This window comes from Bombus vosnesenskii, unplaced genomic scaffold (assembly GCF_011952255.1).
Source record: "Bombus vosnesenskii isolate JDL3184/JDL3185 unplaced genomic scaffold, Bvos_JDL3184-5_v1.1 scf7180000013304, whole genome shotgun sequence".
Classification (NCBI taxonomy): Eukaryota; Metazoa; Arthropoda; class Insecta; order Hymenoptera; family Apidae; genus Bombus; species Bombus vosnesenskii.
Window position 1 is genome coordinate 3630858 of NW_022882953.1, and position 21511 is coordinate 3652368.

The window sequence follows — 21511 nt, forward strand, 5'->3', positions numbered from 1 at the left end:
ATCATCGAACCTAAAAATAAGAAAAAGGAAATGTCTTTACGCTAAACAAAAATTACATAAAACATGTTATCATTCAGACCTCGCTATCTTCAAACTCCTTCTCAATCGTATCACGCTCATCGTGACACGTCAAAAACAAAACACCACCCTAACTCTCTCGGGCTTCAAAATCCCAGGATTATCAGAAACGCCCACAAATCTTTTAATTCCTCTTCCCTTTTCCCTGAAATCCCTCTTCCATCATGAGTCATTCTTCGTGGGTAATAAAAACCAGTCGTCCTATCGTTTCTCAGAATATCAGTTCTAAAACCAAGCTACTCCAACAATCGATATCCCGTCGATTCGACCCCTGGTTGCGCCACTTCCCCTCAAGTGCATCATCCTGTGAAATCCTTCGTTACCTGCAGGGACGGGGGCCCTTCTTTCGTCGTACGACCATCGAAACAGCATTGTCCCTGGCGTCATGGTCGTCGTCACCGTCTTGATCGTCGGCGTCGTGGTCGTCGTTGGTTCCTTTTCCAGCGACGTCTATTCCGCGCAAGCCCCGGACGTTACTATTGATCGGAGCATTTCGTCCGATGGTCGCCTCAGAATACCACGAACGGTCCGCACGCCGTAAATATTCGTTCAGTGCGTCGTGGCCGAGTAACTTACGCGGATAAAAGCGTCCAAATAGACGGAGGAAAACGTGGCCGAACATGGTCGGAGGAGTGACGGAAGACGGACCTGTGATTCGACCCGTCGATTTCGGTGAGTGGACTACGTTTACGTGAAATTCCACTTGCCTTAGCCTTTTTTGCGTATCTTCTTCGAACCGGGCAATCCTCGTGATTCAACCGACATCGATCCTCCTTCGCAACCACAATTCCGAGCTCTTTGCTCGATTTACGCGATTACACCATCGTGCATCGCTTCTCCTTCTTTCGGGAATAATTCGATTTCGAAGATGCCATTCGACCGATTCGAATGGGACACTGGTTCGGGATTGAGGAAATCGTGGCGCCGATAACCGCAGACAGCTGTTACACCGCGTAATCTTGTGCGTTTCGTGACTGGGTGTTTCCATCGATTGCGATCGCTTTTATTTTATTTCTTCTCGTTGTTTGTAGCTGCTTGTAGTTAAATCAATGTAAATTACTTTCGAATTTGTTCTCGTTGTTTCGTACCGTTAGCTGCTTGTAGATGAGTCAACGTAGACTAACTACTTTAGAATTATACATGTAATCGCAATGGTTGATGAATGGTTTAATAAATTGCTTCAATTCGACAATGTATGTATATAGTGGAAGATGATTGATTTTACGGCTAACGACACACAACAACATGTGATATTTGTCAGTCGATGCTTGTATTATCAGTATCAATTAGTTCACGTATATACGTAGATTCGACGGTTGATGCTGTTTTGGGATGTTTTGGGGTCGACGTTGCGAACTCATACGGTTCCATAACTCGTTATAGGGAAACTTGATGACCATGTTATTCGTGATAGAGTATAAACTTAAACACAGCACCCTGAATAAGGGATGAAATTCGAGTGTTTCTTATAACATTTCAACGAAAACGTTATTAAGACAGATATGAAAATAGCATAAATTGTATTTTAGCAACATCGCGTGACTTTTATTGGAACTCGTCTTATTTTTGATCGATTCGTGACGTTTACGAGGTTTGATTAAACTAGCAAATAAGACGCGCACGTTGTCACGATGATTCAACGTTGCCAGGATTTGCTATTAGTCAGCAATGAGAGGCTAACCTTCCTATGAAATTCAAATCTTCTCTGATCGATATGTATTTTCGTCTTCGTACGAATTAATTTCTTCGATGCTAATTGCGCAAAAGGTATAACTACAGATTTTAGATAGATATTTTCCTGGCCTGCAGTTCTCATTAACTACAACCGGTTGCCACTTGCATTCAAGCGCGTAATGGAATTAAAACACGCGATAAGAAATTAAATTAAAAAATATTCATTTTATAATCAGTGAAAAGAGTAGGTTAAAATATAAAACTGAGAATGTTAAATTAAGAGAAGAAAGATGTGTTTAATCTTTGTCGTAAGTTGAGGTCTTAAGAGCAAGAAAATTAAAAAATACGACACATATTTACAAAATGTTATAAGAAATACGATGATATCTTCCAACGTCATATACTTATATATACGCATGTAAGTACAGTAGTTTTAAACATAAAATACACATACTTGATTACTAATTCCTCCATAATGATCGTTCACAAGCGAAATGCGTATTAAAAACAAAAATTCAGTGAACTGTCGATAAATAAAAAGTAACGGAATTTCAAGGAAAAATATGCATGAATTTCAGTGTCGACGACGACCGTAGTCGCACTATGTATAGGAGCCGTTTTCCTACTTTGCGCCGTCGCCATGACCTGGTGGCTTTGTCGACGACGTCGTGAACACACCAAGCTGAACTCCGACAAGTCCCTGGCGTTCAGGCCGCCCCACAGAAAACCGACAGCAGTTAAAAGTCCCGGTAGTACCAGCCACTACCTGAAGAAAAGTCCCAGCCCGACCGGACTAGCCAAGAGTCCTCCTGGTTCAGGTGGACAGACGCCCAGCCCGACCGGATCCCAGTCGTCGAATCCTGGATCACAGCCAAGAACACCTCAGGGTACAGGTATAAATCTTCGTTCAAGTACGTTTATTAACTCCCCTTTTTAATCTAATTCTAACAATCAAGTCGGTCGAAAATGCACAATTTTGTTTTCAGCGGAATTATTTCCTGGCTATATATTAATGCATTCTTCTGTAATTTTAACTCTATATCATACGTTTATAATACGACAAAATGCAAAACACAAGGTAGGAAATGAAAAAAGTAAGCGTTTTTTTATAAATACGAAAACGTGATTGTTTATTTGTACGAAGAATGAATTAAAAATGGTTGGTTGGCGGTTGACACGGACTTGTGCGCTTTCAACGATTAGCTGAATAACACGAGCGTTAAGGGCTAACACGTCGATAACCATTTAACTTGTACAAAATTTATTATTCCGGTTATTACTTTCGTAATTGGATACAAGAATCGGATAAATTTTAACATCTTTACTTTTACTATCAAACATTTGACTATTTAGCCGTCGGTATCGCGTCATAAGAAACGAGTGAAGATATATATACAAGCTTCTTTCTACAACCTTGGTAGCTGAAAGACGTTTGCTACGGTTTAACTTAGAAGCGACACTTCCGTCCTCTCTTGGAAGTTCATTTAAAATTTATTCCAATTCTACATAAAAGACAGTAGTCGCGGAAGGAAAAATTCTTGCTGTACAACGAGAAATTAGGACAAATAAATTCTAAAGTACTAACCACGTAAAATAATGAATATGGTTGATAGAAATTACTTTAAATTACTAAATGACTGAATGTACTCGGTAGAAATTATTCCTAAGCCAGCGTATTAACATGTTAGAAGAGACTGGGTTATCGATGATTAAAATATCGGTTGCTCGTTCAATCAACTACAGGCACCCCGGCTCAGACACCTTCTGGCGAGGTTACTCTAAGCATCGAGAATGAACGGGACAAGGCGGAAATTGAGAACAACGAGAAAACAGAACGCGAAAAGAACCACGGAACAGAGAATAACAAAGGCGATATGGGTCAATTGGTATTCAAATTGCGGTACGTAAACGAACAAAATGCACTCGGAGTGACAGTGGTGAACTGCAAGGGTCTACCTGCGAGAGCTACCAGCGATCCTTACGTGAAATTGAAGTTGTTGCCGGATAAACAACACCAAGCGAAGACCAGGGTACTCAGAAACACCAGAGACCCCGTCTATGATGAAGATTTCACGTTCTTTGGAATATCGAAGGACCAGCTACAGGTAACAAATTCTTTCTACTTTTTGTCTTTTAAAAAGCAACAATTAAATTACAGATTTTTATTTGTTTATTTCTTTTTGCTTTAATTTGTCGTTAATAATTAAATGGTATTCGAATGTTAAGAGCGTGAATCTTAAGAGTTTATTATGGACAATAGAGAATTACGATCGAAAGTGAAATTACAATGGTATCCAATAATTCGCTTGAGATTACTTCTTTATTATTTACTTTCTTTATTGTCATCTCAAAACGAAGTGATAACAAATAATCGACGTTAAAACTAATAACTATAACGTTAAAGTGACGATACGGTACAATATTTCTTGCTTAAGCTACGTTAATACTTTTGTAAATATTTTTATCGTTTCGTGTTTCGATATATGTTATTATTATATGTTATTGTTATTAATCAGACTTCGTTGCATGAAATGTCTGATTATTCTATGTCCATAGAAAAAGATGTATATGTGATGGATTTATAAAGATAGAAAAGAGAATGAAGATTTTGTAATATATATAATATTTTAAATTCAAACTGAATTAAGTTCAGGACATAAATATTCTAAATTTAGCATTAGTCGAGTTCAAGATATAAATAAATATAAAGATTAGATGAATTAGAAAACGAATCGAGATATCTCATCGAAACGTATTTTTTCGTTATCGTTCACAGAAAATCAGTCTGCACTTTATAGTGCTCAGCTTCGATAGATATTCTCGGGACGATATTATCGGTGAACTGACATGTGCACTTTCATCGGTGCCCGATTTGGAGAACGCTGATAACCAGGAGATATCATTGTGTCGAAAAATATGCCCTAGGAGTCTAAAGGTAAGAAACAAAACACTAATGAATAATTAACTTTTTCAAGTTACTCTACTAATAGCTTGCAATTTTTGTCGAATTTCACAATTAGCGTTAACAAACGTTCGTTAAACCATTTTCCGAAAAATGTTATTTCTCCGTTCTCACACGCAACACAACGCAGCGAACAAAGATAATGCGGAGAATAGAAATTACAAAAAATTAACGTAATTTGTATATTAACTTTTTTACAGCTCCTCGTGAAAGAAAGAAAGATACTAGAACGAATTTTATTTAATTAATTATCTAGCAAACAGATTGATCATCCAAAGCTATATCTTTCTTTAAGAAACCATGAGAGCTTTTCGTAATATCAATAGGAAAAGGTACACGTTTGTTGATGTGGCAAAACTTGATGAAAAAGAGAAAAAGAAGGAGGCTAAAAATCCGGTCAATTTTATTTTTCCGTTCTAATTATTATTAACAAAGCGTTATTCGAGCTTCAATACAATAAAATTCGAACGCGCGATGCAATAGAAATACTTTTTGCATTTTCTTTCCTACGAGCTACTCTAAACGTCGCGTTGAAGGAATTAAAAAAATGATATCTTGATAATTATACAAACAGTATAAAATCTCTATCTTTTTATGACTTGCCAATTTACTTGTCAAAAAAGAACGTTATATTTTATAGTGAAAGAAAAATTGAAATCATGTATGTGATTATAGATTCAATCACAAGGCAGAGGTGAGCTGCTAGTCTCCCTTTGTTGGCAACCGATCAACAGCAGATTGACGGTGGTTGTGCTGAAGGCGCAGAATTTACCGAAGATGGACGTGACTGGGCTGGCAGATCCATACGTCAAGATCTATCTTTTGTATAACTCCCAGCGCATAGCGAAGAGGAAGACGCGCGTGAAGAAACGCACCCTTAGTCCGGTCTTTAACGAATCATTTGGTTTTGACATCCCGAACGGTGCTGATGGTCTTAACAACGTCAGCCTCGAGTTTATGCTGATCGATTGGGATCGTGTTACAAGAAACGAGGTACGTACCTTCAACCGCGTTTCTAGCTTACTACGTGTCACTTTCGTTCCCCCATTTTGATCAGTAAATTCAAGTATTTCTCCAACGTGCAACTTTCATTTGCAAATTTGTCTCCTTAGAAATTATAATTTAATTACTAATATATTCTTATATACATATATAGCAGTTAGAGTAGATATTTTATTTGTTTTCCATCCCTTTACGAACGAAATGTTACATTTACAAAATAAACGTTTTGTCGACTTTTCGATATCACAGTAATATTTCAACCTCGGTCATATGTGATTAATAGTTTTCCAGTTAAATAACGATAATTAACAATTTTTGATATAGTAAGATTACCGATAAAGTTTCGTGTATTTATATTTTGTGTTCAAAACCACCCATCGAATTATCTTTTCAATTTTTGTACACCATCCATGAAACCATTCATTGCTTGCGTTTCACCAAAAGATCAATTTCTAACTTGTTTTTCACGCGCACGATCTATAGGTAATGCATATATATGTGGATAATCACTGCATTATTTAGCGTTTCGTTACTATCCTAGTTAGAAGTGTATTTTTAAGTGATTTTTTATTAATGAAGGTAAAATTTTGGAATTAACTTTAGGATAATTTCTCTGGTTCATGACTTTTAGTTATAGTTTGAAATTTTTTAAATAATTTCTTTTCAAATGAAAATAAAACATTTTAATAATCGTTATATAGTATGTAATTATTGGTAACGTTTGCATTCGTCAATCTTTTGAAATTCTAATTTGAATTAAATTAAAAGTTATAATATTAAAATTTAATAAAATTAAAATAAATTTGAAAGTTAAATTTTAGATTATAATTTTAAATTATAATGTTACATTTTTAGTAAGCAACGTACAAAAGCAAATCGGAAAGAGAAAAATCAGTTTCGTGAGATCTGTAAAAAAACCTAAGAATTCCTTCTACAGTTAAAGATATTAAGATGTAACGTAGTATTATGTTACAAATCCTTCTCGTAATATGCAAAACGCGATGCTAAGAATTTCTAGGAATATACCTACTAGGTAATTTCGTTCGTACTAGTGTTAGTCAACAAAAATGTATGTGATTGATCGAACAATTAAGTCATGCACATGCATACAGTGGTGCGTGTGTACGTATCATACTGTACGACCCTCAAACTGTAACACTATAGACAGGTATAGCGTGACACGACTGAAAGTCGTAGACTCGCACGGTGTAGCGTGATTTTTCATCATTTTCTTACGTAACATAACACTAACTAAGCATGGCGAACTCTCGTTCGATCGATAAATCAATCCGTGAACAATCCGAATTTTCAAAATGATTACCGCATGTCACGTTTTTATTTAGCTGTACGAAATACTCTATGAAATTAGGTCAAATTATATCCATGACATACCGAATAAATTCAAATAGTAATTTGATTAATCAAATAAAATCAAACGAAACAAAGCTGATAGCAGATCATTTAGTTTCGGTTTTTCTACAAAGAACACCAAACGATATAATAATAATGTAAAATTAAAAAAATATAATAACAATATAAATTTGAACATTTGAAAGATTTTAATACGTTTACACATCGAAATAATGAGAAACGCTTTTAATAGGAAATATACGTAATGATAAATCACCGATTATTTCGTAAATTATTCAGAATTTCCAGCTTTCAAGTGGAAGATCTTTCTTGCGAGATGACGAAATTAACTTAAAACTGATTAATTACGTAATTATTCTATCCGTTAGACATACGCTTATACTGTATAATAGCCACTTACTTTACCTTCTATTTTAAAGTCAAAGTATTTATATGTAGATATATGATACATACATACAACATTTTTACAAATAACATAATCGAAGAACAATTAAAATCTCTTTTGAACTCGTCTCGTCTTATCTCGCGATTGATCTTTTACACTCCAGAAACTATAACAATTGTCAATTAACCAATTAGTTTCAGAGAAGTCGTAGTTCGGTAAACTGCTCTGTAAACAAGATAGAATCGACAAAAAATATATTTCTCGTACCCATTATGCACATAATTGTACATTTTTTAGGTGATTGGACGACTCGAATTCGGTGGACCGAATTGTCAAGGATCCGCTTTGAATCATTGGAGGGAAGTTTGTAGCTCACCGCAGAGGCAGATCGCCGATTGGCACAAATTAAGGGAGTAAAACTAGTCTCTCCCAGCCCTGTCAACTTTCCTAGAATCCCGTCTCCAACTATCCAAATGCCCCACGTCCTTCTCCATTGCGAAACCACTGATTCACCCCTTGAAACCCTACGATGAAGTAGGGTATCTGTTTTGTAAACCTAATACTCGATGTATATTAGGCTTGAAACGAGTGGCGGCACGTCCACCCGCGATCGATGCCACTGCGTATACACCGTGTGAAATGTTACCGTCTACTACTGTCTAGTAGTCGTCTAACCGTGTTACGTGTCGGCATTGTCGGTACGAGGCGTGCACTACGAAGAGCTACTTCTAATTATCCGATCAATTCTGAACGCAGTTCGACTCGATAGCGAAACCACACCTGTTTTTCGTTTGGACACTGAACAAATTGAGATTATCGATCTTCTTCGTCAGTTCGAGTTCATTGCGTAAGTTTTAAGCTTTCGTATTTTAAGTTTTAAGATTTTCACGTAACAGAAACACGCAAAATAATACCCACTCCTCTGAAGATGATATTGATAGAGCTATGGATTTATACTATTCAGAGAAACAATTATTCGCTGAAAAAGATAATGGACAGTGAAGATAAATTCAGGATCAGTAAATCGTTCACTCTTCGAGCGTAGATCGCGTCTTCGTTGATCGCAGTGGCAAACGATCGCGGGAGAAACGCATACAAAATGCTTTACGATATAAATATAGTTGTTAAGATTTCCGACCAGGTGGCAAAGGGAGGAGGAAAATGAAACAGTTAAATACAAAGCTAATTTGCCGATTATTGAACATTGCTGCACAGGGTCGTACTATAGAAAAGCAATGCTTTTAATCGGAAAGTTGAAAGAAGAATTCTTGATACTTAAGTGTATTTCGAATCCCATGCAAAACCTTTGGTTTATAATATTTCATAATGCATGTAGTTTGATTTGAAAAAGCTGCGAAAACTTACCCCGAAACGAGCAAATTTGAATATTTTATCAGCAATTAATAAAACTCTCACTAAAGTATAGTACATGAAAATTTATCTTAATCTTTGATTTATTTACTTTTCAATTTCGGGTATTGACTTCAATGATAAAAGCTTAAAGCTAATCTACGTGAATGTTTACGAAGGACCTTGTTTTGAACAATACATTTGTATTTTACGAAACAAGAGCGTTTCAATGAAAGTTTGTTACAGTTAAAAAATAACGTATGAAATTTGTATTCCATTTAACTCGTTCGGTTCTTTTTTAATGCAATCAAATGTGCTGGGAAAATTTCGCACGACCCTGTCAGATCACAAAAACCATCGGTTTTGGTGAAGTTAATGTGAATTAATCGTCAAAAGAATATCGAAAATCACGCGACACACTCGCAACTGTGTTTATCTCGTTCGTTGTGTAAATGCAAGAATCTCTCCAAAATATTCGTCGAACAACAAATTACGATAATCGGGAACAATCTTTTAATATAATTTTCAGTCAGTCTCTACTCTTGGGGAAAGAGAAAAGAAAAGGAAAACAAGAGAGAGGGAGATATAGTGGAAAAGAGAAAATAGAGTATTTAGTTTTGCTTCGATTGCTATTTCTTAATATTTACAATACACAGGATTCGGAGAATTAATAGAACTCTCCAAAGAGATATATATATATATATATTAATAGATAAACGAATAGAATGCGGTTTTGGAGCGATTCTTGTATAGAACGTATGCAAAGACCGGAAGACGTGGAGATAATACCGCTAATATCAAAAGCATTGATCTAGTTAAAAACAATAATACGATTATTCGTTCCTGTTGCAAAATTTTCTAACTCCGCGTCAACTGGCTGAACGACAATTATAACTCGATAATTAATAATAAGGAAAGTTACGATCGCTGGTGAATACAGATTTCAGCGTCGACTTTTCGGAATATCGAAAAACTTCAAATAAAAATGCTTCTCCTCGAGATAAAATTCTTGGAGAACATTGAATAAGATTCTTGACGTGCTCCGGGAAAAAAGCACTGTAACAAATGCATAGGAGGGAAGACACAGTATTGCTATAAAAGCTTCATGGTGCATTGAATTATTGAATTATCATTATTGTTGAATTATTTGCGTTATATTTGTTGATTTTTCCTTCAAATTCATATATGATTGCCCTTACTTGCTTTAACGAAAGCGAAGCATTTTCTTCTTCGTGTCATTAATAATTGTGGAACGGGGTCGAGGAATTGTGACGTTGTTTTGAAGTGCCAACGGAGACCGCTTCGCGATTGTAAATATGTAATTTACGTTTAAATGGAGGGGGGAAAAAGAATGATACGATGCTCTTTATTTAGTTACGACGAACCCATTGTGGTTTCAATTGCGATTAATGGAAAAATTAGAATTTATGACTATAGTTTATGAAAAGATTCCATTTACACAGAGTGCAACAAGAGATCAACCATTAAGTAGTGGATCTTGTTGAAATGTTTCCAGTAATAGTCGATTATTGTTGAAATGGTAGAAAAGATAGCAAAACACCGCTTTCAACGAATGAAAGTATTGTCGACTCTGCTTTACACTATTTAATTAAATATATTACTTTGAAAATGAAGATTTGTTACTTAGCAGTGTATTGATGTACCTATTGTTATCAATAGAGGATTATTTTTATTCTATTATCGTTGTACGTCTGAATTATTTGACAAACTTAGATATATACGTAAGGGTACGATTAAAAACGATCCTATAATTCTTTAGAAGGGAAGTTAATAGCTTCTTAATCTGTTTCACCGGAAAGTAAATTAATGTAGATAAATATGCACACGAGATATCGGCAATCGATACAATGAATTTAAATCGTATAAGAATGAGGAGTTTCTGTTTAAAGGCCCCGTTCGCATGTGCCGCAAATACAACACTGCAATGAATAACGAATATCGATTAAGTATTATGGTAGGCTCGAATTCACCGAAACTTTAAAGTTACTTTAAACTTGAGATAACCTTTAACATACGGAACTTATACACGTGGATCAATTATGAGAATATCAGCTTCGTGACTAAACTGTAAAGTACACTAGATTACCGCAGCATAACCGACCACTGCTAATTACGAAATATTTGCTATGTTTGGAACATTTTTTCTGACGATGTGTTTAACGAAACATAGCGAGAGTCTCACGGTGAACGCAACAGAAATGTTCCTAGAAAGTAATCACGCATAACTCGATTAAGCGAATATTTTTAATGTATCGAACGTTTGATGAAAGGCAGGGCAACGTTTTTCAATGCAAAGTTACAAAAGTTTCACATTTTAGACATTATACATTTCAAAATATAATTTGTAGATTATTGACAAACTTACAGTGAGTCCGACCTAGATTGCAATTTCATTCAATAAATCTCGTTTACTTATTCCGTCACCTCGATTTAATTCAGATCCAAAGTTTAGAAAGTTCCAGTTCCAAGTAAATCGACGTTAATATATTTCTTGTTTATGTAAAAGCAAGACTACCAACCACGTAATGTTGCATTTCATGACGAATGTCGAAGTAATGAAATTGTAATACAGATGCATTCGTAAGGTTATAAATATCAATGAAAGTGTTAAATAACATGCATCAATTATACCTTAAATACGAAGTATAAGTGAAAGCGAAAATAAGTCACATAATTATTTAACCGAAAAAGAGAATTTAAAACACGTAGATCGAATCAAGCAAAGCATGAATGAAATTTATTGGCTTTTATGAAAGTTTGAATTGGTTAAAGACGTGATATATCAGAACGGAATAAAAAGCACCGCCACAGAAGGTCGTATTAAACCAAGCAAAAATGTAATCTGTATTTCCTGTCCGTAAAAGGAAAGCGCCTGACGTGTAAAACGTTTAAATACATATGCGTGTCAGTCGGTAACTGGTAAGATATAAAGCGATTGCTTATTTTTTTATCGTAACTTTTCGCTCCATCGTCCTTCCTTTGCGAAAGATGCAATGGCAAGACCAGAAAGAGAGCTGCTAAGACAAAGGGAGAAACGAATTCTTTGCAAAAGAGGAAGATGCAACGACAAAATGTGGGCATAGATCAGCACCAAAAAAAAACGAAAGTAACAACAGGTACATCGTAATATATCACAAAAGAAATTAAAAAAATACACCGAATACATAAATTTTCGTAATTAAATATAGTAGAAAGAAAAGAGAGAAACCAGAAGATCGGTACTATTGCGCACCATGATGGAACGAAAGATAAAAATAAAACGGAATTACACGATCGAGAGTTTCAGGATATTTATTTAATTGCTATACAATTACAGATACAACTATATAAGAAACGACTATAATAAGTAGCACGTAGTAAAACATCTCATAAATATCATCTGTCGTTCTCCTTGAGCTTGCTATTAATCGTTCGACGATTTTCGAATAAGACAGCGATTTACCAATGCGAAAACCCAGCTTCGTGAGATCGACAGATGCGATGTAACATAATGAACGTCGGTATGGAATGCTGGAAAATCACCGTTCTTGTCACAGTTCCTTTCATCGTTTTTATTCTTTCATTTGTCGATAATTTCGCGGTTAGGGACTTTACAACAACGATTTTTTGTATTGAGATTTACGATGTAGTTGATACTCGTTTATGGAATATAGAAAAGAGATTCACTTCAATTGTTTAGAATCCAACCCTTCCCTGTTTTCCAATAAAATATAATACGTGAATTTATCATACATATTTAAATGCAATGAGTCGCTTAAAAATTATTTTCTAATTCACCATATATCGATATAATTTATTATTTTTCAATATTTTCTGTTTTATATGTATGTTTCAGAACGTATTTGTCGCTTGGTCCATAATTTTTATGAGACATAACTATCGATATAATAATTTTGACAACGATAAACTTTTTATTGTTCAATAAAACTTTATAATATAATAATTACACTTCCCAACGTACAATTTAAATTTGAGGTGTATACATAAGTAAAAAAAGATTATATACTAAAAATAATTGACTGTATTAATATATTGAAAAACGTTTCATTTGACATTAAAACAGCCTGACATTTTTTACAAAAGCAAATATCTACATACGGTGCGACGATAATTAACATCGTTTAAGTTGGAAATGCAGTAAAAGATGCGTAAATAATTCAGACATTTTATTTATTCCTAGATTAATTTATTTATAATTAATATATTTATTTATGGATTAATTCTATGTTATACCTTAAATATCGTATATTTTCAACTTAATAAATTAATAAGAATCTTTTGCAAAATAAGTTTTCAATACTATTTCGCAATGCTATTTCGCAAAAATAATTTGAAATAATTCATGACTTCCGTATCATGTTTCATATTGCAACGCCAGATTAAACAAACTACACATAACTCATAAGTTATGTAATAAGCTACTTTTATGTATAAACTCTTTAACAATACGAATAACCACGATAAGAAGTATTTTATTTTTGTGATAATTTTTATACTGGAAAAGATAATATAAATTTTCTACTTTGTTTCTATGTCATCTTCTTTCGTTTTTGTTTTCATCTTTCTCTTCTGATCATTTTAATGTTGTGTTTTAAATGATGCAATCAATCGGCAGTTATAAATAAACTGTACTTCTTGAAATAAAAATATCTAACCGCACATTTAATATTTACAAAAACTAATGGCACTTATAAACCATTCATAAATATACACACATATAAATACCAATAAACTTTAATAAATTAATACGACATAACCACTAATATTTAAAAAAAGTTGTTTAAAAAGATGGTATAAAAAATAATTCGTGAAGAAAAATGTTAACAGAGAAACTATACCACTGCACATATCAGTTTACATAAATTTAAAATTATAGATCTACAATTTATACGATTGTAATATTTTCGCATACATGTATTTTTACTATATCAATATTTTTAATCAAATATTAATTTAGATGTATTTATAATTTTAGTTTATTATTCGACTCGTCTTGTAAACAAACGATTTCTACACAGAAATTAATATGCGATAACGTGACAAGACACGTCAAACGATTTAGAAAAAAAAATAAGAAAGAAATCTAGACACTTTTAATATATAGTGTTATTAATACTTTTCTTCACGAATAAAACCTGCGGTATAATAGAGTTATATTTAATACAGAGTTCGCAATTAATGATAAGCCTTGACAAGAAATCGGTGCTTTTCGAACATTCCGCATATCATGTACGCGTATAGACATGGCGTATGATGACATGTGTACGGTCAGATTTTAAGGCTGTGTGGTCAATAAAACAATGAAACGAGATAATTTTAATGATCTTTTTCAGACCTTTTTTATGGTAGCTATATTATTAGCTATATATACCAGGAAAATTTGACATTAAGAAAGAATACGATATACTAATATAATACGAATTAATTACACTTTCAGATTACTGCAAGATTAACGCAAAAAAAGTTATTCCACCTTACAATAAACATTTATTTTTTCTTTTTTTGTTTATTCTTTCCTGCAATTACTAAACAATAAAATATCAATAATACACATACATACAACTATAAAAATATTTTATTATTAGATTTTGTTTACAAACTCTTTCGAGTGAAATACAAAAATGCATCGGTAGGAATGAATAAATTATGCGTTACGGAATACCAAATTATGTGAGTCGTCGTAACAGTACAGGCATTCCGTTCATCTTTTTTAAACAAATCAGATGATTAAATGCAATATCAAGGATAAAGTAGCTAATGTTTCATGTGCTATTTTGTGTTTCAAACAAATTCATATACACATTTAATATAATATTTATATACAAATATGAACAATTTTATATAAATATTATTTAACATAACTTTCAACAGTAATATATATGAGTAAGATTTTTCCGTTATTCACTTGAAATATAAATTACAAAATAAATATTTCCAGTAATGCATACATTTTTAAATGATATAAAACTATAGAGCTATATAATAATGAAACAGCATATAGTGCAAAAAAAAAAATTTTGACTAGTAACTAATTTTAAGTATTACTCGTAACAAAACAAGTTAGTGTGAAAAAGGATGTTATATACAAGGAAATATATACGTATCTTCAAATATAACGACACAAAGAAAGAAATGAATTAAGGAAACACTACACCTTTGGTCCACACTACATTGAACAATCAAATATGTTCAAATTTGTTTTAAAACAGTTACTGTTACCTATTGTTTGCTTAGACCATTAGACACATGTACATGAACAATGGTAATGCCAGATTGTCAACTTGATTTGTTTGTGCTTCAATAAATGACAACACGATACTCGATAATAAGCTTTGTAAAAATAACCAACCATTATCTACGTAGCCTATTAAAAAACATACATTAATTTTGTGGTGTACCAGTATATATTTTTTAAAAATAACAATTTTAATAATTAGTTATTTTAATCAGTATTTTATCAGACTTCCACAAGGATATTATTAAATATATTAAATATATTTAAATTTATATATATTTACAATATACATAAATTTAATTCATAAAAATTTAAGGGAAAAACTTTAAATAATACATACCTATAAATGCTAAAAGACATATTAATCCGATTTGGCTAAAAATACAAGCAATAGTTCCTTCAACAGACTTATCTGAATTGGTCCATTTATGAAAACCCCATCTACTACCAACAAAACTAGCAGCAGTATCACCCACACCAACTGTTAAGATACCACTAAGCAAAGCTAATAATGAAAGATTGTTGGTAGGCATCCAAAGTGGGAAAGACAAACCACAGAGCAAATAGAGAGGTGTTAAAGAAATCAAATTATCTTTCTCATCAGCAAACACAGAAAATCCCTGCTGTAATAATTCTCCAAGAGGCGATATTTGTAAGTACCTCATCAACTAAAAAAGTAAGAAATTATCAATAGAAAACTTAAAAATATCGTAAATATAAAATTCAAGAAAACTTAGTTTCTTAAACTTGATATACCTCAAGAAATACAAACAGTCCCATTATTACACCACTAGCTAGATACAACAATATGCGTTCATATATTAAACCAGGTATATACACAAGTACAGCCAATAAGTGAAACATTTTTCGAGTTGAAGATGTTGCTTGGAGATTTAATAATACCTGGTAGATGACAACTATTACACCTAGTACTAAACATAAAGCCCAGTATCCAATTAACATGATCTGTAATATTTGTAACTGTTAAAAATAATTTGATACTTATATAAGAAATACTGCAAAATTATTGTTATGCGCACCTTATTTGTTTTATTGCAAACAAAGTAAAACGTCCAGATTACAGGATTTTGATCCAATAAAATATACATTAATGGTAAGACTACAATCAATAAAAGTGTGATTGTCATTAAATAAAAATTTCTGGCTAAGCGAAACATTGGAAAATAACTAGATATTAAACACACTGATATCACATATAACATTGCAACCTGAAATTATAATTTTCAATTATTGATCACATCAAATTTATTATTTGTAGAAGATTTCCTTTAGAATACCTGTAAAATAACTGTTGCAATATCGTCATCATGGATTGGTGGTAAATGATATCTTAGTGGCAAGTTTGTTACTACAGACATTAGAAACAAAATACATCCATGCATAACTGCTGTTGCTTCTCCAATTGTGAAACAACAAGGAAATGTAGACATCAATTGAAGAATACCCCATGTTCCTAAACTTCCAATACTTAAGCCCCATGTGACACTCACCAGTAATCCTGTTCTTATTTATCAAGAAATAAAATAATTTGCTTTAACTAAAATAATATGATTTTATAAAATAGATAATTAATATTTACATAAAAAAGTTGATTTAAACAAATCATATTATAAGATAAAACTTAATATAATTTAACTTTAATTAATTCATAAAATAATAAAGGATATTATTAACAATATAAAACTATATTTATAAATTGATATACCTTTATTTACTACAAGGAGGTATAATAAGGATGTTATTATAGCTGGTAAAAAATATATAGCTTGAAAATCTTTAACTGTCACTTTCTCAGTTGACAATTTCAAATATAAACATATGGAACTAATAACAAGACCAATTCCTGTGAGACCCACAATGAGGCAGATTTCAGAGTAACTAGCACCTTCCTTTAATAGAGTTAAAACTGCACTTAAACCTACTAATGTTCCAAGCCATAGTCCACTGTCAGCTTTTATACTGAAAATATTTCTTAATGTTAATATTTTTATATGGGACTTAGCTGAAGATAAATCATTATAAAAACACTTTTATTATAATAATGGTATCATTATAGTTATAAATAAGTAGCATAAAATAGATCAAACATACTAATAATTTATAATACATAATTGAATATTTTAAAATATTTATATATACATTATTTATACATACAAAATATTACAATATATTGAATAAAATTTAACATTACATAATTTTTAATGATGTAAATACAAAATTTAAACATATTAAATAGTTAATATTCTTAAACAGATTTCTAGGTTAAGTCACGTTGATCTTTACATTTATACACTGAATAATAAACATACCGATGTTTTATGCCATTATCTTTCAAACTTTGCAATATCCTTTCTTCTAAGTGTCTGTATTTGTTTAAAAGAAATTCCATTATTAATAAGGTACCTAAAAAAACGCGTTCTACACCATCAATAACCACACCCCCGATCTTCTAAAACGGAAAACGTGAGTATGAAGTGTGAATGGGTAAATGGTGTGATATCGTTTGGAAAGATGAAACACTTTTTCCGCCGTATATTGCGTATTGTATGCATGTATAGTAAAATACGCAGTACAACATATATACATATGTACATAATAAAATATAATAATAAGCAAATGACGAAATATCTTAAAATATAGATTCGCTTTGTTATAAATTTTAAAGCTTTATTTTATAATTTTTTATATTTTTTGCCTTTATTTGTAATATTTTTGTATTAAAGTTTTTCTCACATATTGTTATTAGAACGACATATAATATACGTTTAAAACAAAGTTATAATTAGATATTTAATATTGGATATTGAATTTAATATCAACATATTTGTTAATAACATAGAAACCAAGGTAATAATAAAAAAAGAAACAGAAAAATAGGATTATATTATTTATTAAATACATATTTATAAAAATTATAGAATAATGTCACAAAAATAAAACAACAGATTATTATTTCGATAAATAATTTTTTCATCATTTAACAATTTGCAATGTCATCTTATATCTTTCACTTACAGTGATTTAATAAGTGTATTGATATGATTAAAAATTTCTTGATACTACAATTTGTGATAAGAAACAGTAAAAGAACATTAAAAAATTATATTTCTATAACAACTTGTATATACTTTAACAAGAGTTTGATTGTAACAATTGACAATTACTACTTTATCGTACCTCAATTATTTATTTTATATCATTTGAGGAACTTTTTACGAGCTATGATTTTTAGCAAATGCGATCAATCCGTTTGTTGATGAATCATGATTTGTAACTGCTTGAGTACTTTCTAATTCAGGTTCAATTACCTTTGCCAACTGCTTCCCTAATTCAACACTATTAAAATAAAATTATATATTTTTACATATTTCGAAGTTTTCAAGTATTCAACGATGAAGTTATTACGTACCCCCATTGATCAAAGGAATTGATATCCCAAATAATCCCTTGCACGAAGATTTTATGCTCGTACATTGCTTTAAACATAAATTACGATTAAACTGAATGATACATTTAAATTATATATTAATATATGCATTAAATTTACCAATCAAAGCTCCAAGAATAAAAGGCGTTATTTTCTTAAGAAGAATAGTATTGGTTGGTCTATTTCCCTCAAACATCTTATGTGGTAATAATAGATTTATTTGCTCAGGATTCATTCCTGCTTTTTGCAATTCAGTTCGTGCTTCATTCTCATTTTTTCCTTTCATCAAAGCTTCGGTTTGTGCAAAACAATTTGCAAGCAATATTTTATGATGGAGATTTCCTTGAACCTAAAATAAGAATGTCTTATTACCTGCTATTATATTAAAACTTTCTTTTCGAATGATAGTTTCCAACTATTAATTATAATAGTACCTTATTATGTGACTGTATTGGAATTAAAAAATCAGCGGGGACAAGTCTAGTACCCTGATGTAGTAACTGGTAAAATGCATGTTGTCCATTAGTACCTGGTTCTCCCCATACAATTGGTCCTTAAATATTTAATTTTTTTCTCACATTAACTGAATAAAACACTTATAATACTTAAATAGAAAAATTAAAAAATTGTATTTTTTTCTAGACATATAAAATATATAAAATATTTACCAGTACTGTAATTTACAATTTTCCCTGCACGAGTAACATATTTTCCATTACTTTCCATATCTCCTTGTTGAAAATAAGCAGCAAACCTATGTAAGTACTGATCATATGGTAATAATGCATGTGTTTCAGCTTTGTAAAAATTATGGTACCATACTCCAAGAAGAGCTAATATAACTGGTGCCTATAAAGTAATGTTTTATTAAATACACAACAAAATTTGATGATTCAATATTTTTCTCAAAATATTAAAAAGATATAATTATAATATTACAAACAAAGATTAAGAATATACTTGCATTTTTCTCCAATGGAGCACTACAGAAATGTTGATCCATAAAGTATGCACCGCTCAATAATTTTTCAAAATTTTCAAATCCAATAGACAAACAAATTGATAAACCAATAGCTGACCATAACGAATAACGTCCTCCAACCCAGTCCCAAAATCCAAACATATTTTTTTCATCAATACCAAATTCTTTCACTTTTTGATTATTAGTAGACAATGCAACAAAATGACGTGCAACTGCTGCAGGCTATATAAAAATAAGTATATTTTATATACCACTAAATTTAAGATCATTATTTCATTACTCACATCTTTTAAAGCATCCAGAAGCCATATTTTAGCAGAAGTGGCATTTGTAATTGTCTCTTGAGTAGTAAATGTTTTCGATGCTATTATAAAAAGAGTTGTTTCTGGATTCAACTTTTTCAAAGTTTCAGCAATATGGGTTCCATCTATGTTACTAACAAAATGAACTCGTGGTCCAACATGAAATGCCTTTAATGCTTCAGTTACCATTAAAGGACCCTATATATATAAATATATAGCTACATGAATAAAAGAGGAATCAATTTATATATCTTATGATCACAATTTATATAACATACCAAATCTGAACCACCAATTCCAATATTAACAACATCTTCAATTGGTTTACCAGTAAAACCTTTCCATTGTTTTGAAAGAATCTATATAATATAAAAATATAAATATTATATACAAAGTTATTACTTCCGAAAGTTAAAAATAAAATATAAAACTGTCTTATACATATATATATATATATATATATATATATATATATAAATTTTACCTCATTAGTAAATTGTTTCATGTGATTTAATACAGCATTCACTTCTGGCATTACATCTTTATTATCAACTAATATTGGTTTGTTAAGTCTATTGCGCAAAGCAATATGTAAAACTGCTCTATTCTCTGTGAAATTAATTTTCTTTCCATTAAACATGGCATCTCTTGCGGCTTCTATTTCACGTGTTCGTGCCTTAAAATTTACAAAATATATTATAATTGTGAATGTAATAAATTATTACATAGCATTTAAATATATTTAAATATAAATATAAATATTAAATATATTTAAATATAAATTTCTTCTTATTATAATTAATGCAATATAAGTTTAATACTTGTACAATATTACAATACATACTAATTCCAATAAAAGTTGCAATGCTTCTTCAGTAAGCCGATTCTTAGAATAATCAAGTAAAATTGGCCCATCTTCAGGAGTAGGAATTTCTAGACTAATTAATAAATTAAATATCGTTAAAATGATCTTTATATAAAATCATATTACAATTATTTTCCATAATATTTTAATGCGAAAGGTATTCCGTTATTGTATATAAAATTGAGCGAAAGAAATATTTCAAGAAAAAAATCATAACTATATAAAATAATACGTAAAATAGAAATGCTTTTTTTCATTTTAATCTCATAAACAATTCAGACGAAGATTTTTACAATAATCTCATTTTATTAGAGCAAACAACCTTCGGGTCATCTCAAGGTCATATGTCAAGGATTGATAAAACTCACCTAAAGTTTTCGAAGCGTTTAGGATTTTGTTGAAAAAGATCATATATTTTAATTTTTGAACCATTAATATCAAAATACTGTTGCAACTTAGTCCATGCCGCTTCGGTAGTCAATTCTGGTTTCGGTTTCATTTTTTTAATTTAAGAAAACCGCGCTGACAGTGTGAAATCCAAACTCGTGCTCTGTGGCTCTATGTCGACGTCGACTACTCACGTATAAAGTTAATTCAAGACGTGCCACATTTCTTGCATGTTCAAGCTGCTTCTCAACGTAATCTCTCATAAAAACGGTGTTTGAAGAATATCTTTCAAAAAACTATCATACTATAATTGCATTATATATAAATATAAATCTTAATATTTTAATTTTACAAATACACGCAAATTTTCAACAAATATTCATTAAATACTATTTAATATACAATAAATTTAATATGATTTAAAATGAGTTTGATAATGTTAAAGAAAT

At 31.4% G+C, this 21511-nt stretch overlaps 3 protein-coding genes across 3 annotated transcripts; 1 reads left to right on the top strand and 2 right to left on the bottom strand.

Annotated features, from left to right (window-relative positions):
• The first annotated feature begins 552 nt into the window (after window positions 1-552).
• On the top strand, window positions 553-9369 carry LOC117234304 (synaptotagmin-4). The gene is made up of 6 exons (XM_033495385.1): window positions 553-750; window positions 2331-2645; window positions 3496-3857; window positions 4529-4687; window positions 5390-5707; window positions 7770-9369. Exons 1-6 carry the CDS (start codon window positions 699-701, stop codon window positions 7887-7889), a joined length of 1326 nt encoding a protein of 441 aa, XP_033351276.1. The 5' UTR covers window positions 553-698; the 3' UTR covers window positions 7890-9369.
• A 4078-nt stretch (window positions 9370-13447) lies between these two features.
• On the bottom strand, window positions 13448-17660 carry LOC117234303 (dolichol kinase). The gene is made up of 7 exons (XM_033495384.1): window positions 17409-17660; window positions 16805-17058; window positions 16377-16597; window positions 16119-16307; window positions 15835-16044; window positions 15419-15746; window positions 13448-15207 (listed from the first exon to the last, which is right to left on the bottom strand). Exons 1-7 carry the CDS (start codon window positions 17486-17488, stop codon window positions 15074-15076), a joined length of 1416 nt encoding a protein of 471 aa, XP_033351275.1. The 5' UTR covers window positions 17489-17660; the 3' UTR covers window positions 13448-15073.
• Window positions 17661-18075: 415 nt separating this feature from the next.
• On the bottom strand, window positions 18076-21274 carry LOC117234302 (glucose-6-phosphate isomerase). Its single transcript, XM_033495382.1, has 11 exons — window positions 21044-21274; window positions 20655-20748; window positions 20295-20486; window positions 20089-20169; window positions 19793-20008; window positions 19491-19730; window positions 19195-19375; window positions 18961-19079; window positions 18647-18875; window positions 18509-18575; window positions 18076-18435 (listed from the first exon to the last, which is right to left on the bottom strand). Exons 1-11 carry the CDS (start codon window positions 21172-21174, stop codon window positions 18312-18314), a joined length of 1674 nt encoding a protein of 557 aa, XP_033351273.1. The 5' UTR covers window positions 21175-21274; the 3' UTR covers window positions 18076-18311.
• Between the last annotated feature and the right edge of the window lie 237 nt (window positions 21275-21511).